The 15,635-nt window shown below is 38.3% G+C and overlaps 2 protein-coding genes across 2 annotated transcripts in view; both read left to right on the top strand.

Moving 5' to 3' along the window:
- Positions 1-7,599, top strand: part of LOC130418857 (ectonucleoside triphosphate diphosphohydrolase 2-like) — a 9,991-nt gene extending 2,392 nt beyond the window's left edge. The window contains exons 2-9 of the mRNA XM_056745006.1: positions 46-163; positions 1,418-1,568; positions 1,790-1,949; positions 4,116-4,343; positions 4,553-4,816; positions 5,073-5,192; positions 5,501-5,635; positions 6,126-7,599. Of these exons, the coding sequence (XP_056600984.1) occupies positions 46-163; positions 1,418-1,568; positions 1,790-1,949; positions 4,116-4,343; positions 4,553-4,816; positions 5,073-5,192; positions 5,501-5,635; positions 6,126-6,329 (1,380 nt within the window). The 3' untranslated portion in view covers positions 6,330-7,599. The remainder of the gene's footprint in view (positions 1-45; positions 164-1,417; positions 1,569-1,789; positions 1,950-4,115; positions 4,344-4,552; positions 4,817-5,072; positions 5,193-5,500; positions 5,636-6,125) is intronic.
- On the top strand, positions 6,934-15,635 carry LOC130418737 (ectonucleoside triphosphate diphosphohydrolase 2-like). The gene is made up of 8 exons (XM_056744820.1): positions 6,934-6,969; positions 8,061-8,178; positions 8,835-8,985; positions 9,206-9,365; positions 10,443-10,670; positions 14,065-14,184; positions 14,493-14,627; positions 15,180-15,635. The coding sequence occupies exons 1-8, from the start codon at positions 6,934-6,936 to the stop codon at positions 15,381-15,383; spliced, it is 1,152 nt and encodes a 383-aa protein (XP_056600798.1). The 3' UTR covers positions 15,384-15,635.

The raw sequence follows: 15,635 nt of genomic DNA, 5'->3' as shown, positions 1-15,635 counted from the left end.
CAATGTTTTCTTTAAATTCTTTCAATCCATTGTGTTTGTTTATAGTATGGAATAGTCTTGGATGCGGGGTCCTCCCATACAGCTATGTTTATTTACAAATGGCCAGCAAACAAGCAAAACGGTACAGGCATTGTGAGTCAACACACAGAGTGTCAAGTTAAAGGTGAGTAAATAAACAATGTAAACTTATGCAAGAGTGACTAATAATAATGATTTATGGCAAATTATGAAATATGGAGATACAAGGTTTTAGAAGGACAGCAGCGATATTCAAGACTGCTAAAACTATGTTTCCACTGAAAATCTTTGTATAGAAATGAATATCCCCTGGTTTCATTATGTCTAACAGAAATGAGAAGTTTTTCTTCATTAGAATTCCAAGCTAGTATTCTAAAGTAGTTGGTTTTATGTCACGGTACGGGAAGTGAGAGAACCCAATTGCAACAGACACGGGGATGAAGGGATCCATATTAATTTATTATCCCAATTCTTAAAACAACAACCCACGAGGGGGTAAAACCATAATACAAGGGATAAAATAAGAGCAGGCAAACAGAAACGCAGACAAACTGACACTAAACTAGAACTGGGACAACTCACTGACAGGAAACACGACACAAGAGAGTACTTGAACACAGCACTCTAACATGGAATCCACAACAAGACTTTAAACAGGCGGTACAAAATGAACAAGAACAAACGAGCACAGGTCAGAGAATACAAGGGCATTAAATAGGGAGACGAATAAAGGATAATTAACAATAGGCAGGTGTGGGTAATGAAACACTGAAGGGAAGCTAACGAGGAAACGAGAGGGGCGGGGCCATAAACGAGACATGAGAAAGCACATGGCATGTCAAAATATAAACACAGCCATGTCTTTCTCACACTAAACACGTGATACTATCATGGTTCTATCCCAAGGCTGGATTAGCCTGAACAGAAATGGCAGAACCATAATAGTTTTATATCTGACTGTCCTTAAACAATGCTGAGTGGGCATTACATTTTCGCCCAGTTCCTGTTTTGTGGTAATGCCTCGAAGATGCCCTTCCTTTGCATTTCATAATCAGTTTTACTTCATTTAATACTAATTTCTCCAGATTTGACAATCACAGAATTGGGATGTTGGCCTCCTACGTGCCCTTTTGTTTAATGCTGAGTAGCACTGTTTTACGGAAGCACCTTAAACACCCAATTACAAATGCTTGAGGCATAAACAGGTCCGGTTCAACTTCTCAAGAAATGAAACTGGTAGTTCTCAGGAACCCGGTGTGGACATCCGTAAATTCCATTTCAATCCATTTTCTACCGCTTATCCGAACTGACATCCGAAAATAATAAATTAAATTTTTTGATTCAATAAAGTTGTCTTATGACTTAAACTCTATCTTCCTCTCTCACTTTCCTCTACCAGGAGGTGGGATCTCCAGTTATGCGGGTATCAGAGGAGGAGCAGCCAAGAGCCTTCAAGAATGTATGGAACAAGCTGTTAAGGACATCCCAAAGTCTAGACACAAACTTACTCCTTTGTATCTTGGGGCCACAGCGGGTATGAGACTATTAAAGTGAGTCAGTAAGCCTAAGTGCCTCGTCTTACTGTAGTGCATTCACTGTAGAATTCACAACATTGCGACCATGGCAATATTTTGTATAAGTTCCCTGTTGTCAGTTAATGTTGCTGGAAACCTTTAAATATTGCGTTAAAAAATTGGGATAAAAGCGAGTGGAGTGCTCTGTAACGTATCACAAATGACAATTTTATGTATTCTTGTGGTTTATTACACAGTATTTCTAAACCCAAAGAATCTGGTGAGATTTTAAAGGAAGTGGGAGATAAATTGAAGACGTATCCGTTCAGCTTCAAAGGGGCCACAATTTTAAGTGGACAAGAGGAGGGAGCCTATGGATGGGTCACAGTCAACTACCTGCTTGAGAACTATGTTAAGGTAAAAGCTGGAGTTTTGTTTTAATATACATTTAAGACAATATTATTACAGTTTTTTTCAATGACAAACAAGCGTTTATCAATATTTAAAGTAGTAAAATAGTACATTTTCTTGCCAAAACCAAATTTGTTAAATAAATGCAAACTCTACTTTTCAAAATGCTGAATGGCTTTTTCAAAATATGCTAACTCTATCAAAACACATCAAGCCGGATTCAAAATCGAGTCATTCAGTCAAAACATTAGTACTAGTAATCTATCCAACAGGAACATATAGTCAATCATAGCACATAGACTGTCAAAATGCGAACAAATAATGACATTACAAAAACTGCATTACTGAGTTTCAGTCCGACCTGTATAGAACACTATACAGTAAAAAACTCTTTTTTTTAAATAATTCATTCAGTTGTAAAGACATATTTTTTTCTATTGTGCTGTAAAATAATCTTGTTTTTTTCTTTTCTGTATCACAATTACTCTGTGTGGATTCATTTTAGAAAGGGGAGAGAGGGGCACAATAGTTTTAGCTCAACCACTCAAAAAATATTTGAGCTTGATTAATTATATTTACACAAACAACATACACATCTCTACTACCAATGCACACTGAAAGTGTGTTTCTAGAACCTACCGTTACCATACAATTACAGCAAAAGTGACAGAAGTGTCACTTTTTGACAGAAGTGTCAATCTTAAGAAGCCTTAAGATTCAAAGATTGCAAAATTTAAGCAAAATAACAGACAAAAAAATGCACGGAAAAAAGTACAATTCTAATCTATATGATCTTCACAATTGTATGCTCATGATTTAATGGACACATTTAAAGATTGGAATCAGTTATTTTTCAATTATCACTAAATAGAAAATCCCTATCACGTCTTTTACTGTAAGCTCCTGTTGTTGCAGAAGAAGTAGTTTTTTTACTAGGGTGTGGAACATTAGTTCTTAATTTTTGTCATGCTGTATTCAAGCATTTGTAAAAAAAGATAAGAAAGATCCATAATTTTGTTATAGGGTAAGCTTGTGTGAAAAGAAAATTTAAGCATTTTAGAAAAATAATTAATCGACTGAGTATTGTGACAACATAACAACATGAATAGTGTTAATGGTATGATCACAACAAACGGATGTTGTGCGAAATGTGTTTAGAGTTTTGAAAATGTGACTACAGATGGGTCAAAGGGATGTTAGCAATTGAAAAAAGCTGTAAGAGGATTTAAAAAATAAAAGAGATTACATCATTTATATTTGACTTGATAACCATAAAGATGTAAACAAAGGTTTAAATTAGAACCAAAATGGCTTTTACAGCTTAATCTATGCTGAAAAAAACCCAATAGAAACCATTACAGAAATTCTAATGGTTTTGATTAAAATAACATCCTGAACCATTAGCTTTTTCCATTAAAACCATTACAAAATTAGGGTTATTAAATTGTGGTGTGTTTGGGGTATTATTTCAATAGGATTAATCTGCCAGTTAACATCCCACCAATATAATCCATAAAATACCATACAGACACCATAATATAGTTTCTATTAAAACCAATACAAATCATTCAATTCATAACATTTTCTTTTGTGTTTTATGCAAGGTTCTATTGTTTTTTCAGCTGCTATGTCACACCTTTTTAGTTCCACAAAGAAAAACCAAATTTTGGCACTGGTTCAACTATTAACCATAATCAAGGACAAGAACTAACCGTTTTATAAGCATTTATAGAGCATCAATAATGTATTCATGTAGCTTAACTGGTAGAGCATGGTACTGGTGGCTCCCAAGTCCCGGAATTCTTTCGTGGGGAGTGCACACACTGAAAAAATGAACAGCTTGTATGCACTGCAGGCCAATTTTAATATAAGCCACTGCCAAATGCATAGATATTATTTCCCTCATTCAGCAGATAATACGCTTGGTCTATTCTACATGAGGAAGCACATATCTGCAGAAACTTGCAAGATCCATTTTGTAAAATCATTTTTTTAGCCAAGATCTTAATTCAATTAAACACATTTCACACTGGTTTATTGCATATATACGCATTCACACCATAAGGCCCAATTTTGAAAAGTCTTGTGAATTTCAGAATGTTCTCAATCTTACTGTATGTCACCAGCCCTGTTTTTACATTCTCTCTCTTCTCTTCTCTGGTCATTTTCCAGTATGGTTTTGTGGGTCACTGGCTGTCCTCAGGCAGACCCACGGTCGGTGCACTAGACTTTGGTGGAGCTTCGACTCAAATCACCTTTGTGACTAAAGAAACAGTCGAGAACAAGGATAATCAGATGAATTTGCGGCTGTATGGGCAGGACTATATGATTTACACTCAGAGCTTTCTGTGCTATGGGAGAGATCAGGTCTTATTCAGACTGCTGGCACATCTGATTATGGTAAAATATTACTCTTTTATTGCAGTGTATAGAATTATACATAAATAACCTTGAGCGGCGGTTTTACCACACCATCCAACCATTACAATGATTACTATACTAAATTGTAGTTTGGAATATATTTTGTTACAAGACAAGCATAGTTTGAAGGATTGTAAAATGATCAGTAATTCATTTTAAACCTGACATTTTCTTTATGTGTTTTATAGAATCAGACATCAAACATCTCTATAGTTCATCCCTGCTATCCGTCAGGTTACACTGGCTCCATAAAGCTGGGCAGTGTGTTTGATACTCCATGTGTTAACAGACAAACTCCTTACAAACCTGATGCCCCCCTGCAGATAACCGGCACCGGAAACTACAATCAATGCTTGGGAAACATTTCCAAGCTCTTCTCTTTCAACAACTGTTCTTATTCCAAATGCTCTTTTGATGGAGTCTTCCAGCCCAACATTACAGGAAACTTTATGGTAGGAGAGTTCAAATTGGTTTTAATGGAATATTGTACAACTTTCATTATAATTAAATATATGTTTATCAACTGGCATAATATGCCATTATGGTGTTCTGAGCCGTAGGATACATTAGCGTCTCGACACATGTTAAGCGGTTATGCAGTTGTTAAGTGGGACCAATCAAAGCCTTAAAAGCATCAATCTTAAATGTATCTCCACTTTGTTTCATAATTACAATTGTGTAATATATCTCTCTCTTTCTCTGACACAGGCATTTTCTGCATTCTACTACACTCATAACTTCTTGCAAAAAAATACAGGCATCACCATCACCTCCCCAGCACACTTAGAGAATGCTGCACGTGCCGTCTGCAACATGAGCTTTCAGGAGGTACAGTATACCACCCCACCTGGTTTATTTTGAGCCTGGCAAATTCTGAGATATAATTTATCTCAGCAATCTGAAATCATCTTAAACATGAAGAACATGCCTACATACTGTATGTGCACTCTGCATTCCTTTATGTTGGATAGTACTAATAACTTTTGCTGACTTATTTGTTTTACTTTTCTGACCCTTTCAATGAACGGCTTAAGATACACCATTAGAAAGAAAGGGAATTATTAACAATAATGTTCTCTTAAAGAAGTCTCAACCACTTCTGCTAAATTTGTAATTTATCGCTCTCCATTTCTTAGATGAAAACTAAGGGTGTGGATAAGGAAGAGCGCTTGAAGGATTATTGTGCAGTCTCCATCTTTGTTCAGGAGCTCTTGGTAAAAGGATACGGCTTTGATGATGTCTCCTTCCCACACATCTCTTTCCAGAAAAACGCAAGTCCCGTTCAAGTCAAAATAGAATTAATGTCTGCAGTATTTATTTTTTCAATGCATGTTCCATTTGCTTGATGAATAAAAAAAGTTTGCCTTCACAATCTTTCATTGAATTGTAAGTCTCCTAAATGACATTTAAATAGCTTGTCTTTCTCTACAATCTTAAAAATAAAGGTTCTTAAAGGTTCTTTACAACGATGCCTCAGAAGAACCCTCTTTGGTTCCACAAAAATTCAGTCAAAGAACCTTCACCTTCTTTTTATAATCGGAAGAACCTCTTTTCGCCACAAAGAACCTTTTTTGAAGCAGAAAGGTTCTTCAGATTGTAAAGGGATTCTATGGCATCCAAGAACCTTTTGAAGCACCTTTATTTTTAAGAGGGTGTATTAACATAGAGCATTAATATATATTTTTATTAACAAAGGGTAAATAAATGTTCAAAGTATATTCAAAAATGCAATGTCTTGAATTGTGTTTCATGTTCTTACAGGCGGGAGGCACCTCTGTTGGCTGGTCCCTTGGCTACATGCTACGTTTAAGCAACCTGCTTCCTGCCGAAGATACGTTTCTGAGAAAAGCATTGCCTTCAGATGCCTGGAACGCTCTGATCGCCCTCTTTTCCCTCCTTCTTATAACAGCTGTATTTTTTCTGCTGCGTGCTAGCTGTAAGAAAGAATCTGATGGTGTTGTTTAATAACAAACATCAGGCACTGAATGAATTTCTACTTCCCATTATGCACTGCAAAGCTTTTCTGTCCTTGGCAGGGATAGTTGGCCAACCTCTACTGTTTACAATACAATGGCAACAATTATGATCAAGCAGTAGGTGTAAATGGATAAACCATTTGTATAACGTTTCTGCAACATTTCAGAAATACATTTTTCAATCATATTTTACATAAATTATAATCTTAAAAAAATACAATGTGCCAGTTTTGCTTGGAACAGAAAAGATTTGGCCTGTGATTTTATTTGTGCTGTTTCTGTCTTGTACCTTAAGGGTATTCATTGTCAAATTTATGTTACTGAATGTACATGTGTCAGATAAATTGTGGTAAGGAACAATGCCTAAACGAATCAGAAGGAATTGTTGTTTTGATTAATTTTGCTTATGTGTAATTCTGCTGTTTTTTATGCTGTTTCAGGAAATGGAAAAAATACTGTAATTTTTAAATGATTGAATAATGTGTTGTCAAAGTTGACAAGCACTTACTTATTACTATTATTACCATAGTAGGGAAAAGAACAATGGTAGTCAAAAGTGCCTCAGAACTGTTAGCCGTCTTACATTCTTCAAAATGTCTTCTTTTGTGAAGAACAAAGATAAAGATAAAGTAGGCCTAATTTTTCCTACTATGGGAGTCAATGGGGGGTCAAATCTTTCTGGTTATAAGGATTTTTCCAAATAGATTTCTCTGTGTTCATCAGAACAAAGAAATGTATATGGATTACGAAGTACTCGAAAGTGAATAAATGATGACAGAATTTTCATTTTTGGGTGAAGTATCCCTTTAAGCCAGGACTAGGCATTAGTTAAGAAGCTTTCATAAAAAATGCTCTAGTAAAAACTATGCTAGTGTGAATCTTGAGTCAAAACAATGGCACTGACATGTTTTAGGATCTGTCATTGCAAATTATTTTCAGGCAGCCAGTTAACTGTCACCTGTTCCGTATACGGGACACCTAAATTTGCTTCAATATTGTGCATTTAATTTCTAATAGAATCATGACAAACTATATATCATTGGAAAAGTCTAAGACTCTAGAATACAGATTTATTTAGTGATTTTTTTTCTAATAGTTTATGTAGGGAGAGTAATTTATTATTTTTAATAAAGAGTGTGCTTAGATTTTTTGTTATCCTTTTGCGACCCATATTTTTTAGTATATTTTTTGATCAAAGAAAATTATAAACTTTTTTACAATAAACCTACAAACATACCTTTAATTTGTTTTGTGCGTGTGTAATTTTTGTTGTTGTTTCAATAATCAGCTATTTTTCTCTTTTCAAACGAGACCAACCCTAAATCTATATTCCAAAGAATTCATGAGTAACCTCTCAAGAGGGCTCTGACAGTTAACAGTAAAATACCTCAAACTTGCATTTTAGTCTGGGACTAGCCTAAAGGCCTTTTTTGTGAAACCAGGAATGTGTCTAAGATTGATCTTTTCATTGTATTTTACTGGGTTTTATGTTTACTGAAAAAAGCAAAAAATATGGGTGTTAACTTTATAGTGTTTGCTTGATTATTTTATAGTTCTTTATACATCAGATTAAATATTTGTTCCAACACTACTGGGTGAATATGTGGTTGATATGAAATACAGTATATTTTATATATATATTATTACATATAGCTGGCCTCAGTCTTTCGCACTCTTTTCTTTTCTTTAAACAAACTCAATGGATTGAAAGAATTTATAGTATGGAATAGTCTTGGATGCGGGGTCCTCCCATACAGCTATGTTTATTTACAAATGGCCAGCAAACAAGCAAAACGGTACAGGCATTGTGAGTCAACACACAGAGTGTCAAGTTAAAGGTGAGTAAATAAACAATGTTAACTTATGCAAGAGTGACTAATAATAATGATTTATGGCAAATTACAAAATATGGAGATACAAGGTTTTAGAAGGACAGCAGCGATATTCAAGACTGCTAAAACTATGTTTCTACTGAAAATCTTTGTATAGAAATGAATATCCCCTGGTTTCATTATGTCTAACAGAAATGAGAAGTTTTTCTTCATTAGAATTCTAAGCTAGTATTATAAAGTAGTTGGTTTTATGTCTCACTGTCCTTAAACTTTTTTTTTTTTTTTTTGCTGAGAGGGCATTACATTTTTGCCCAGTTCCTGTTTTGTGTTAATGCCTCGAAAATGCCCTTCCTTTGCATTTCATAATCAGTTTTACTTCATTTAACACTAATTTCTCCAGATTTGACAATCACAGAATTGGGATGTTGGCCTCCTACGTGCCCTTTTGTTTAATGCTGAGTAGCACTGTACGGAAGCACCTTAGACATCCAATTACAAATGCATGATGCATAAACAGGTCCGGTTCAACTTCTCAAGAATTGAAACTGGTAGTTCTCAGGAACCCGGTGTGGACATCCGAAAATAATAAATTAAATTTTGTGATTCAATAAAGTTGTCTTATGACTTAAACTCTATCTTCCTCTCTCACTTTCCTCTCCCAGGAGGTGGGATCTCCATTTATGCGGGTATCAGAGGAGGAGCAGCCAAGAGCCTTCAAGAATGTATGGAACAAGCTGTTAAGGACATCCCAAAGTCTAGACACAAACTTACTCCTTTGTATCTTGGGGCCACAGCGGGTATGAGACTATTAAAGTGAGTCAGTAAGCCTAAGTGCCTCGTCTTACTGTAGTGCATTCACTGTAGAATTCACAACATTGCGACCATGGCAATATTTTGTATAAGTTCCCTGTTGTCAGTTAATGTTGCTGGAAAATTTTAAACATTGCGTTAAAAAGTTGGGATAAATCGAGTGGAGTGCTCTGTAACGTATCACAAATGACAATTTTATGTATTCTTGTGGTTTATTACACAGTATTTCTAAACCCAAAGAATCTGGTGAGATTTTAAAGGAAGTGGGAGATAAATTGAAGACGTATCCGTTCAGCTTCAAAGGGGCCACAATTTTAAGTGGACAAGAGGAGGGAGCCTATGGATGGGTCACAGTCAACTACCTGCTTGAGAACTATGTTAAGGTAAAAGCTGGAGTTTTGTTTTAATATACATTTAAGACAATATTATTACAGTTTTTTTCAATGACAAACAAGCGTTTATCGATATTTAAAGTAGTAAAATAGTACATTTTCTTGCCAAAACCAAATTTGTTAAATAAAAACAAACTCTACTTTTCAAAATGCTGAATGGCTTTTTCAACATATGCTAACTCTATCAAAACACATCAAGCCGGATTCCCATATATTTACTTTATGATAACCATAAAGATGTAAACAAAGGTTTAAATTAGAACCAAAATGGCTTTTACAGCTTAATCTATGCTGAAAAAAACCCAATAGAAACCATTACAGAACTTCTAATGGTTCTGATTAAAATAACATCCTGAACCATTAGCTTTTTCCATTAAAACCATTACAAAATTAGTTTATGTGGTGTGTTTGGGGAATCTGCCAGTTAACATCCCACCAATATAATCCATAAAATACCATACAGACACCATAATGTAGTTTCTATTAAAACCAATACAAATCATTCAATTCATAACATTCTCTTTTGTGTTTTATGCAAGGTTCTATTGTTTTTTCAGCTGCTATGTCACACCTTTTTAGTTCCACAAAGAAAAACCAAATTTTGGCACTGGTTCAACTATTAACCATAATCAAGGACAAGAACTAACCGTTTTATAAGCATTTATAGAGCATCAATAATGTATTCATGTAGCTTAACTGGTAGAGCATGGTACTGGTGGCTCCCAAGTCCCGGAATTCTTTCGTGGGGAGTGCACACACTGAAAAAATGAACAGCTTGTATGCACTGCAGGCCAATTTTAATATAAGCCACTGCCAAATGCATAGATATTATTTCCCTCATTCAGCAGATAATACGCTTGGTCTATTCTACATGAGGAAGCACATATCTGCAGTAACTTGCAAGATCCATTTTGTAAAATCATTTTTTTAGCCAAGATCTTCTTTCAATTAAACACATTTCACGCTGGTTTTATGCATATATATATATATTACGAATTTCAGAATGTTCTCAAGCTTACTGTATGACACCAGCCCTGTTTTTACATTCTCTATCTTCTACCTTTCCAGTATGGTTTTGTGGGTCACTGGCTGTCCTCAGGCAGACCCACGGTCGGTTCACTAGACTTTGGCAGAGCTTCAACTCAAATCACCTTTGTGACTAAAGAAACAGTTGAGAACAAGGATAATCAGATGAATTTGCGGCTGTATGGGCAGGACTATATGATTTACACTCCGAGCTTTCTGTGCTATGGGAGAGATCAGGTCTTACTCAGACTGCTGGCACATCCGATTATGGTAAAATATTACTCTTTTATTGCAGTGTATAGAATTACACATAAATAACCTTGAGCGGCGGTATTACCACACCATCCAACCATTACTATACTTAATTGTAGTTCGGAATATATTTTGTTTACACAGACAAGCCTAGTTTGACGGATTGTAAAATGTTCCTCTGGGCCGTAGCCTTCCCAATCCACCAGATACAGCCAAGATCGATGTACTCGACAGGAGTCCAGTATCCAGCGGACCGTATATTCAGGCTGGCCCCCGATGACCCGAGATGGAGGAAGAGGTCTGCCTGCGGGAACAAGAGGAGAAAAGAGAACTGGCCTTAGCAGTGATACTAACTGCAGACGGTAGGTAACAGGGTTCATTTTCCTGGAGATCTTGAATGGACCGATGAACCTCTGCGACAACTTGCAGAACTTTGCAGAAAGCCACACTTTTTGGCCCGGGCGTAAGGTAGGACCCTGGGGGCGGCGTCTATTGGCCTGCTGCTGGTACTGTTTGGAGCGTAGGAAATGGAAATGAGCCCTCTTCTACGTGAGACGACAGCATCTTATGAATCTCCTTGCTGACGGTACACCGACCTCTGCTTCCTGATCTGGGAACAGTAGAGGAGCATAACCAAACTGACATTCGTGCGGGGACATACCGGTATTCAGCCCAGACGACAAATGAAGACCAGGTGGATGGATTATTAGAGACCATACACCTGAGGGCAGCTTCCAGCGCATGGTTCATCCTCTCCGTTTGGCCATTGGACTCTGGATGATACCCCGAAGACAGACTGGTAGAAGCCCCTATGAGCTGGCTGAAGGCCTTCCAGAATTTGGAGGAAAACTGGGGACCTTGGTCTGACACCATATCCTGGGGAATACCGAAGACTCGAAAGACATGGTTGATTATCAGTTCGGCCGTTTCCTTAGCCGAGGGTAGCTTGGGCAGGGGCATGAATCTGGCTGTTTTGGAAAACCTGTCGACGATGACCAAGATGACTGTGTTACCACGAGAAGGGGAACGCCCCGATCTCGAATCGTAGGAGCGTATACTTGAGACAAGGTGTCCAGTTTCATGTTCTTGGACCCGGGTCAATAGGTAAGAATGAACTGGAAACGATTAAAGAATAATGACCACCTAGCTTGTCTAGTATTCAACTGCTTAGCCTGCTTCATGTATTCCAGGTTGCTGTGGTCCGTGAGCTCCTGAAATGATTGCGAAGCCCCCTTGAGCAAATGTCTCCACTCTTGCAACGGCAGCTTGACTGCAAGAAGTTCCCGATCCCCCACGTCGTAATTCCTCTCAGCCGATGTGAAAAGAAAGCACACGGGTGAAGCTTCTTGTCCTCTCCCCTCTGGGACAGGATTGCCCCAACCCCGGCTTCGGAGGCATCAACCTCCACCACGAATGGCTTGTCCGTTGTGGGAAGTATAAGAATGGGGGTGGAGAGAATGTACTGTTTGAGCCTCTGGAAAGCCGTCTGCGCTTCTATGTTCCACGCAAACCTCTTGTTGTTGCCTTTGGTCAGTGCTGAGAGAGGGTGGAATGGACACGGGACAGATCAATGGGTTTGGAAGACTCGAGAGGGGAACTTGGGGAACTCGAAAAAATACAGGTGGCTTGACAGGTAGGACCCCACTGCCTGATCAATCCCACAGACCAGTCGATGTCAGGGTTGTGATCGTGAAGCCAGGGGTAACCAGTACAAGAGGAAACTCTGAACATGAAATGAGGAGGAAAGTTGTCATTTCCTGGTGTTGTGAAACTGAGAGTCGCAGTGGAGCAGTGGCTTGAGTGACTAATCCAGAACCAGAGGGCTCCCATCCAACGTGTTAATTGATGGGATCTGTGAGAAGGCTCGAGGGGACACTATTCTCTTGGGAATTCTCGCACTATTCTCGCAGGGGTGAATAATCTCCGGTCTTGTTCTCGCTCTCTTAAACGGTGGTCTATGCGTGAGGTTAGTTTGATGAGAGTCTCGAGACTATCCGGTGGTTCCCGAGTAGCCAACTCATCCTGGACATAGCCTGAAAGACCCTTCAGGAAGCACACTGTGAGTGCCTCGTCATTCCAGCCACTGACCGCTGCTATCGTGCGGAATTGTATGGCATAATCTGTCACACTGCGCCGTCCCTGCCGGAGTGCAAGAAGTTGTTTTGTCGTCTCCGTACCACTAACAGCATCCTGAAACACTCACTTGAACTCTTCAGAGAATGCTACGTACGAGGCAAAAAAGGGACTTTGGGTCTCCCATACAGCAGTAGCCCAGGCCCGGGCTTTATCTGACAGTAGGGTGATTATGTAGGCAATCTTGGACCGGTCGGTGGGAAATGAAGAAGGTTGTAGCTCGAAAGAGAGAGAGAGCATTGGGTGAGGAAGCCCTTGCAGGCAGGAGGATCACCTGAGAACCGCTGCGGGGGTGGAAGACGAGGTTCAGCCATGGGATTAACCTCCACAGGAACTCGGACTGGAGGGACTGGTGCCGAAAGGGTGGTTAGTGGAATCCGAACACTTATTTCCCTGATGGATGTCAGCATCTCCGACAGAAGTTGTGAATGTTTCCCCATTAAGGCTTCTTGTTGGCCCAGCGCGGCTGCATGGTGTTGGACCATCTCCCCTTGGCGAGACAACGTGGCTAGAAGATTCTCGAGAGTGACTGCCTCTGGGTTCATAATGCCTCCAAGTTTCTGTCTCAGGCCCGGTTTCGAACTCGGGTCTTCAGCGTGGAAAGTGGTTACTTTCCTGACTGAGTCACTGGAAGATGTTTGAACCCAAAAGGTGAGGCAGACACAATGATGCTTGCAAAGAGTTTTAATGGTCAAACAAAAAGATAATCCATCAAGCAAAATTCACTCCCAAAAATTATCCACAGAAGGGTAAATCCACACAAGGTAATCTCAAAATAACAAGAGGAAATCTGAGCTCACCGTAACAAAGAACGGGCAACAACATACAAACTTAAAGCGAGGGACTAGGGTAAAAACTGGGTGTATAACAAGGCACAGGTGCAAACAATAATCATATCAAAGGTGAAACACGACCCCCAGGCGACCTCTGGTTGACAAATGGTGACAGCTTGGGAAACATTTCCAAGCTCTTCTCTTTCAACAACTGTTCTTATTCCAAATGCTCTTTTGATGGAGTCTTCCAGCCCAACATTACAGGAAACTTTATGGTAGGAGAGTTCAAATTGCTTTTAATGGAACATTGCACAACTTTCATTATATTTAAATATATGTTTATCAACTGGCATAATATGTAATTATGGTGTTCTGAGCCGTAGGATACATTAGCGTCAGTGGGACCAATCAAAGCCTTAAAAAACAATCTATCTTAAATGTATCTCCTGGGCACTTTGTTTCATAATTACAATTGTGTAATATATCTCTCTCTTTCTCTGACACAGGCATTTTCTGCATTCTACTACACTCATAACGTCTTGCAAGAAACTACAGGCATCACCATCACCTCCCCAGCACACTTAGAGAATTCTGCACTTGCCGTCTGCAACATGAGCTTTCAGGAGGTACAGTATACCACCCCACCGGGTTTATTTTGAGCCCGGCAAATTCTGAGATATAATTAATCTCAGCAATCTGAAATCAGCTTAAATATGGAGAACATTCCTACATACTGTATGTGCACTCTGCATTCCTTTATGTTGGATAGTACCAATAACTTTTGCTGACTTATTTGTTTTACTTTTCTGACCCTTTCAATGAACGACTTAAGATACACCATTAGAAAGAAAGGGAATTATTAACAATAATGTTCTCTTAAAGAAGTCTCAACCACTTCTGCTAAATTTGTAATTTATCGCTCTCCATTTCTTAGATGAAAACTAAGGGTGTGGATAAGGAAGAGCGCTTGAAGGATTATTGTGCAGTCTCCATCTTTGTTCAGGAGCTCTTGGTAAAAGGATACGGCTTTGATGATGTCTCCATCCCACACATCTCTTTCCAGAAAAACGCAAGTCCCGTTCAAGTCAAAATATAATTAATGTCTGCAGTATTTATTTTTTCAATGCATGTTCCATTTGCTTGATGAATAAAAAAATGTTAGCCTTCACAATCTTTCATTAAATTGTAATAATTTGCTATGTCTCCTAAATGACATCACCAAGCCTCTCCCCCTCCAACCACCTGTCATACAGAGGAGATCCAATAATAAACAGATGCATTTTTTTACAATTAAATAACTTTTTTATCTACACTCGTAAAAATAAAGGTACTTAAAGGTTCTTTACAACGATGCCTCAGAAGAACCATTTTTGGTTCCTTCTCTTTCTGTTTATAATCGGAAGAACCTCTCTTCGCCACAAAGAACCTTTTGTGAAGCAGAAAGGTTCTTCAGATTTTAAAGGGATTCTATGGCATCCAAGAACCTTTTGAAGCACCTTTATTTTTAAGAGAGTGTATTAACATAGAGCATTAATATATACTTTTATTAACAAAGGATAAATAAATATTAAAAGTATATAAAAAAATGCAATGTCTTGAATTGTGTTTCATGTTCTTACAGGCTGGAGGCACCTCTGTTGGCTGGTCCCTTGGCTACATGCTACGTTTAAGCAACCTGCTTCCTGCCGAAGATACGTTTCTGAGAAAAGCATTGCCTTCAGATGCCTGGAACGCTCTGATCGCCCTCTTTTCCCTCCTTATTATAACAGCTGTATTTTTTCTGCTGCGTGCTAGCTGTAAGAAAGAATCTGATGGTGTTGTTTAATAACAAACACCAGGCACTGAATGAATTTCTACTTCCCATTATGCACTGCAAAGCTTTTCTGTCCTTGGCAGGGATAGTTGGCCAACCTCTACTGTTTACAATACAATGGCAACAATTATGATCAAGCAGTAGGTGTAAATGGATAAACCATTTGTATAACGTTTCTGCAACATTTCAGAAATACATTCTTCAATCATATTTTACATAAATTATAATCTTAAAAAATAAAATGTGCCAGTTTTGCTTGGAACA

This window comes from Triplophysa dalaica, chromosome 4 (assembly GCF_015846415.1).
Source record: "Triplophysa dalaica isolate WHDGS20190420 chromosome 4, ASM1584641v1, whole genome shotgun sequence".
Lineage (NCBI taxonomy): Eukaryota > Metazoa > Chordata > Actinopteri > Cypriniformes > Nemacheilidae > Triplophysa > Triplophysa dalaica.
The sequence above is the reverse complement of the archived record's forward strand: the minus strand, read 5'-3'. Positions and strand labels throughout refer to the sequence as shown.

Excerpts from the sequence above, each read along its gene's own strand:
- LOC130418737 (XM_056744820.1), top strand. The coding sequence starts at position 6,934 with ATGTCTTCTTTTGTGAAGAACAAAGATAAAGATAAA. Across the intron at positions 8,986-9,205 it reads GCGGGTATGAGACTATTAAA|TATTTCTAAACCCAAAGAAT; the intron begins GTGAGTCAGTAA and ends TTTATTACACAG. Across the intron at positions 14,185-14,492 it reads GCAACATGAGCTTTCAGGAG|ATGAAAACTAAGGGTGTGGA; the intron begins GTACAGTATACC and ends TCCATTTCTTAG.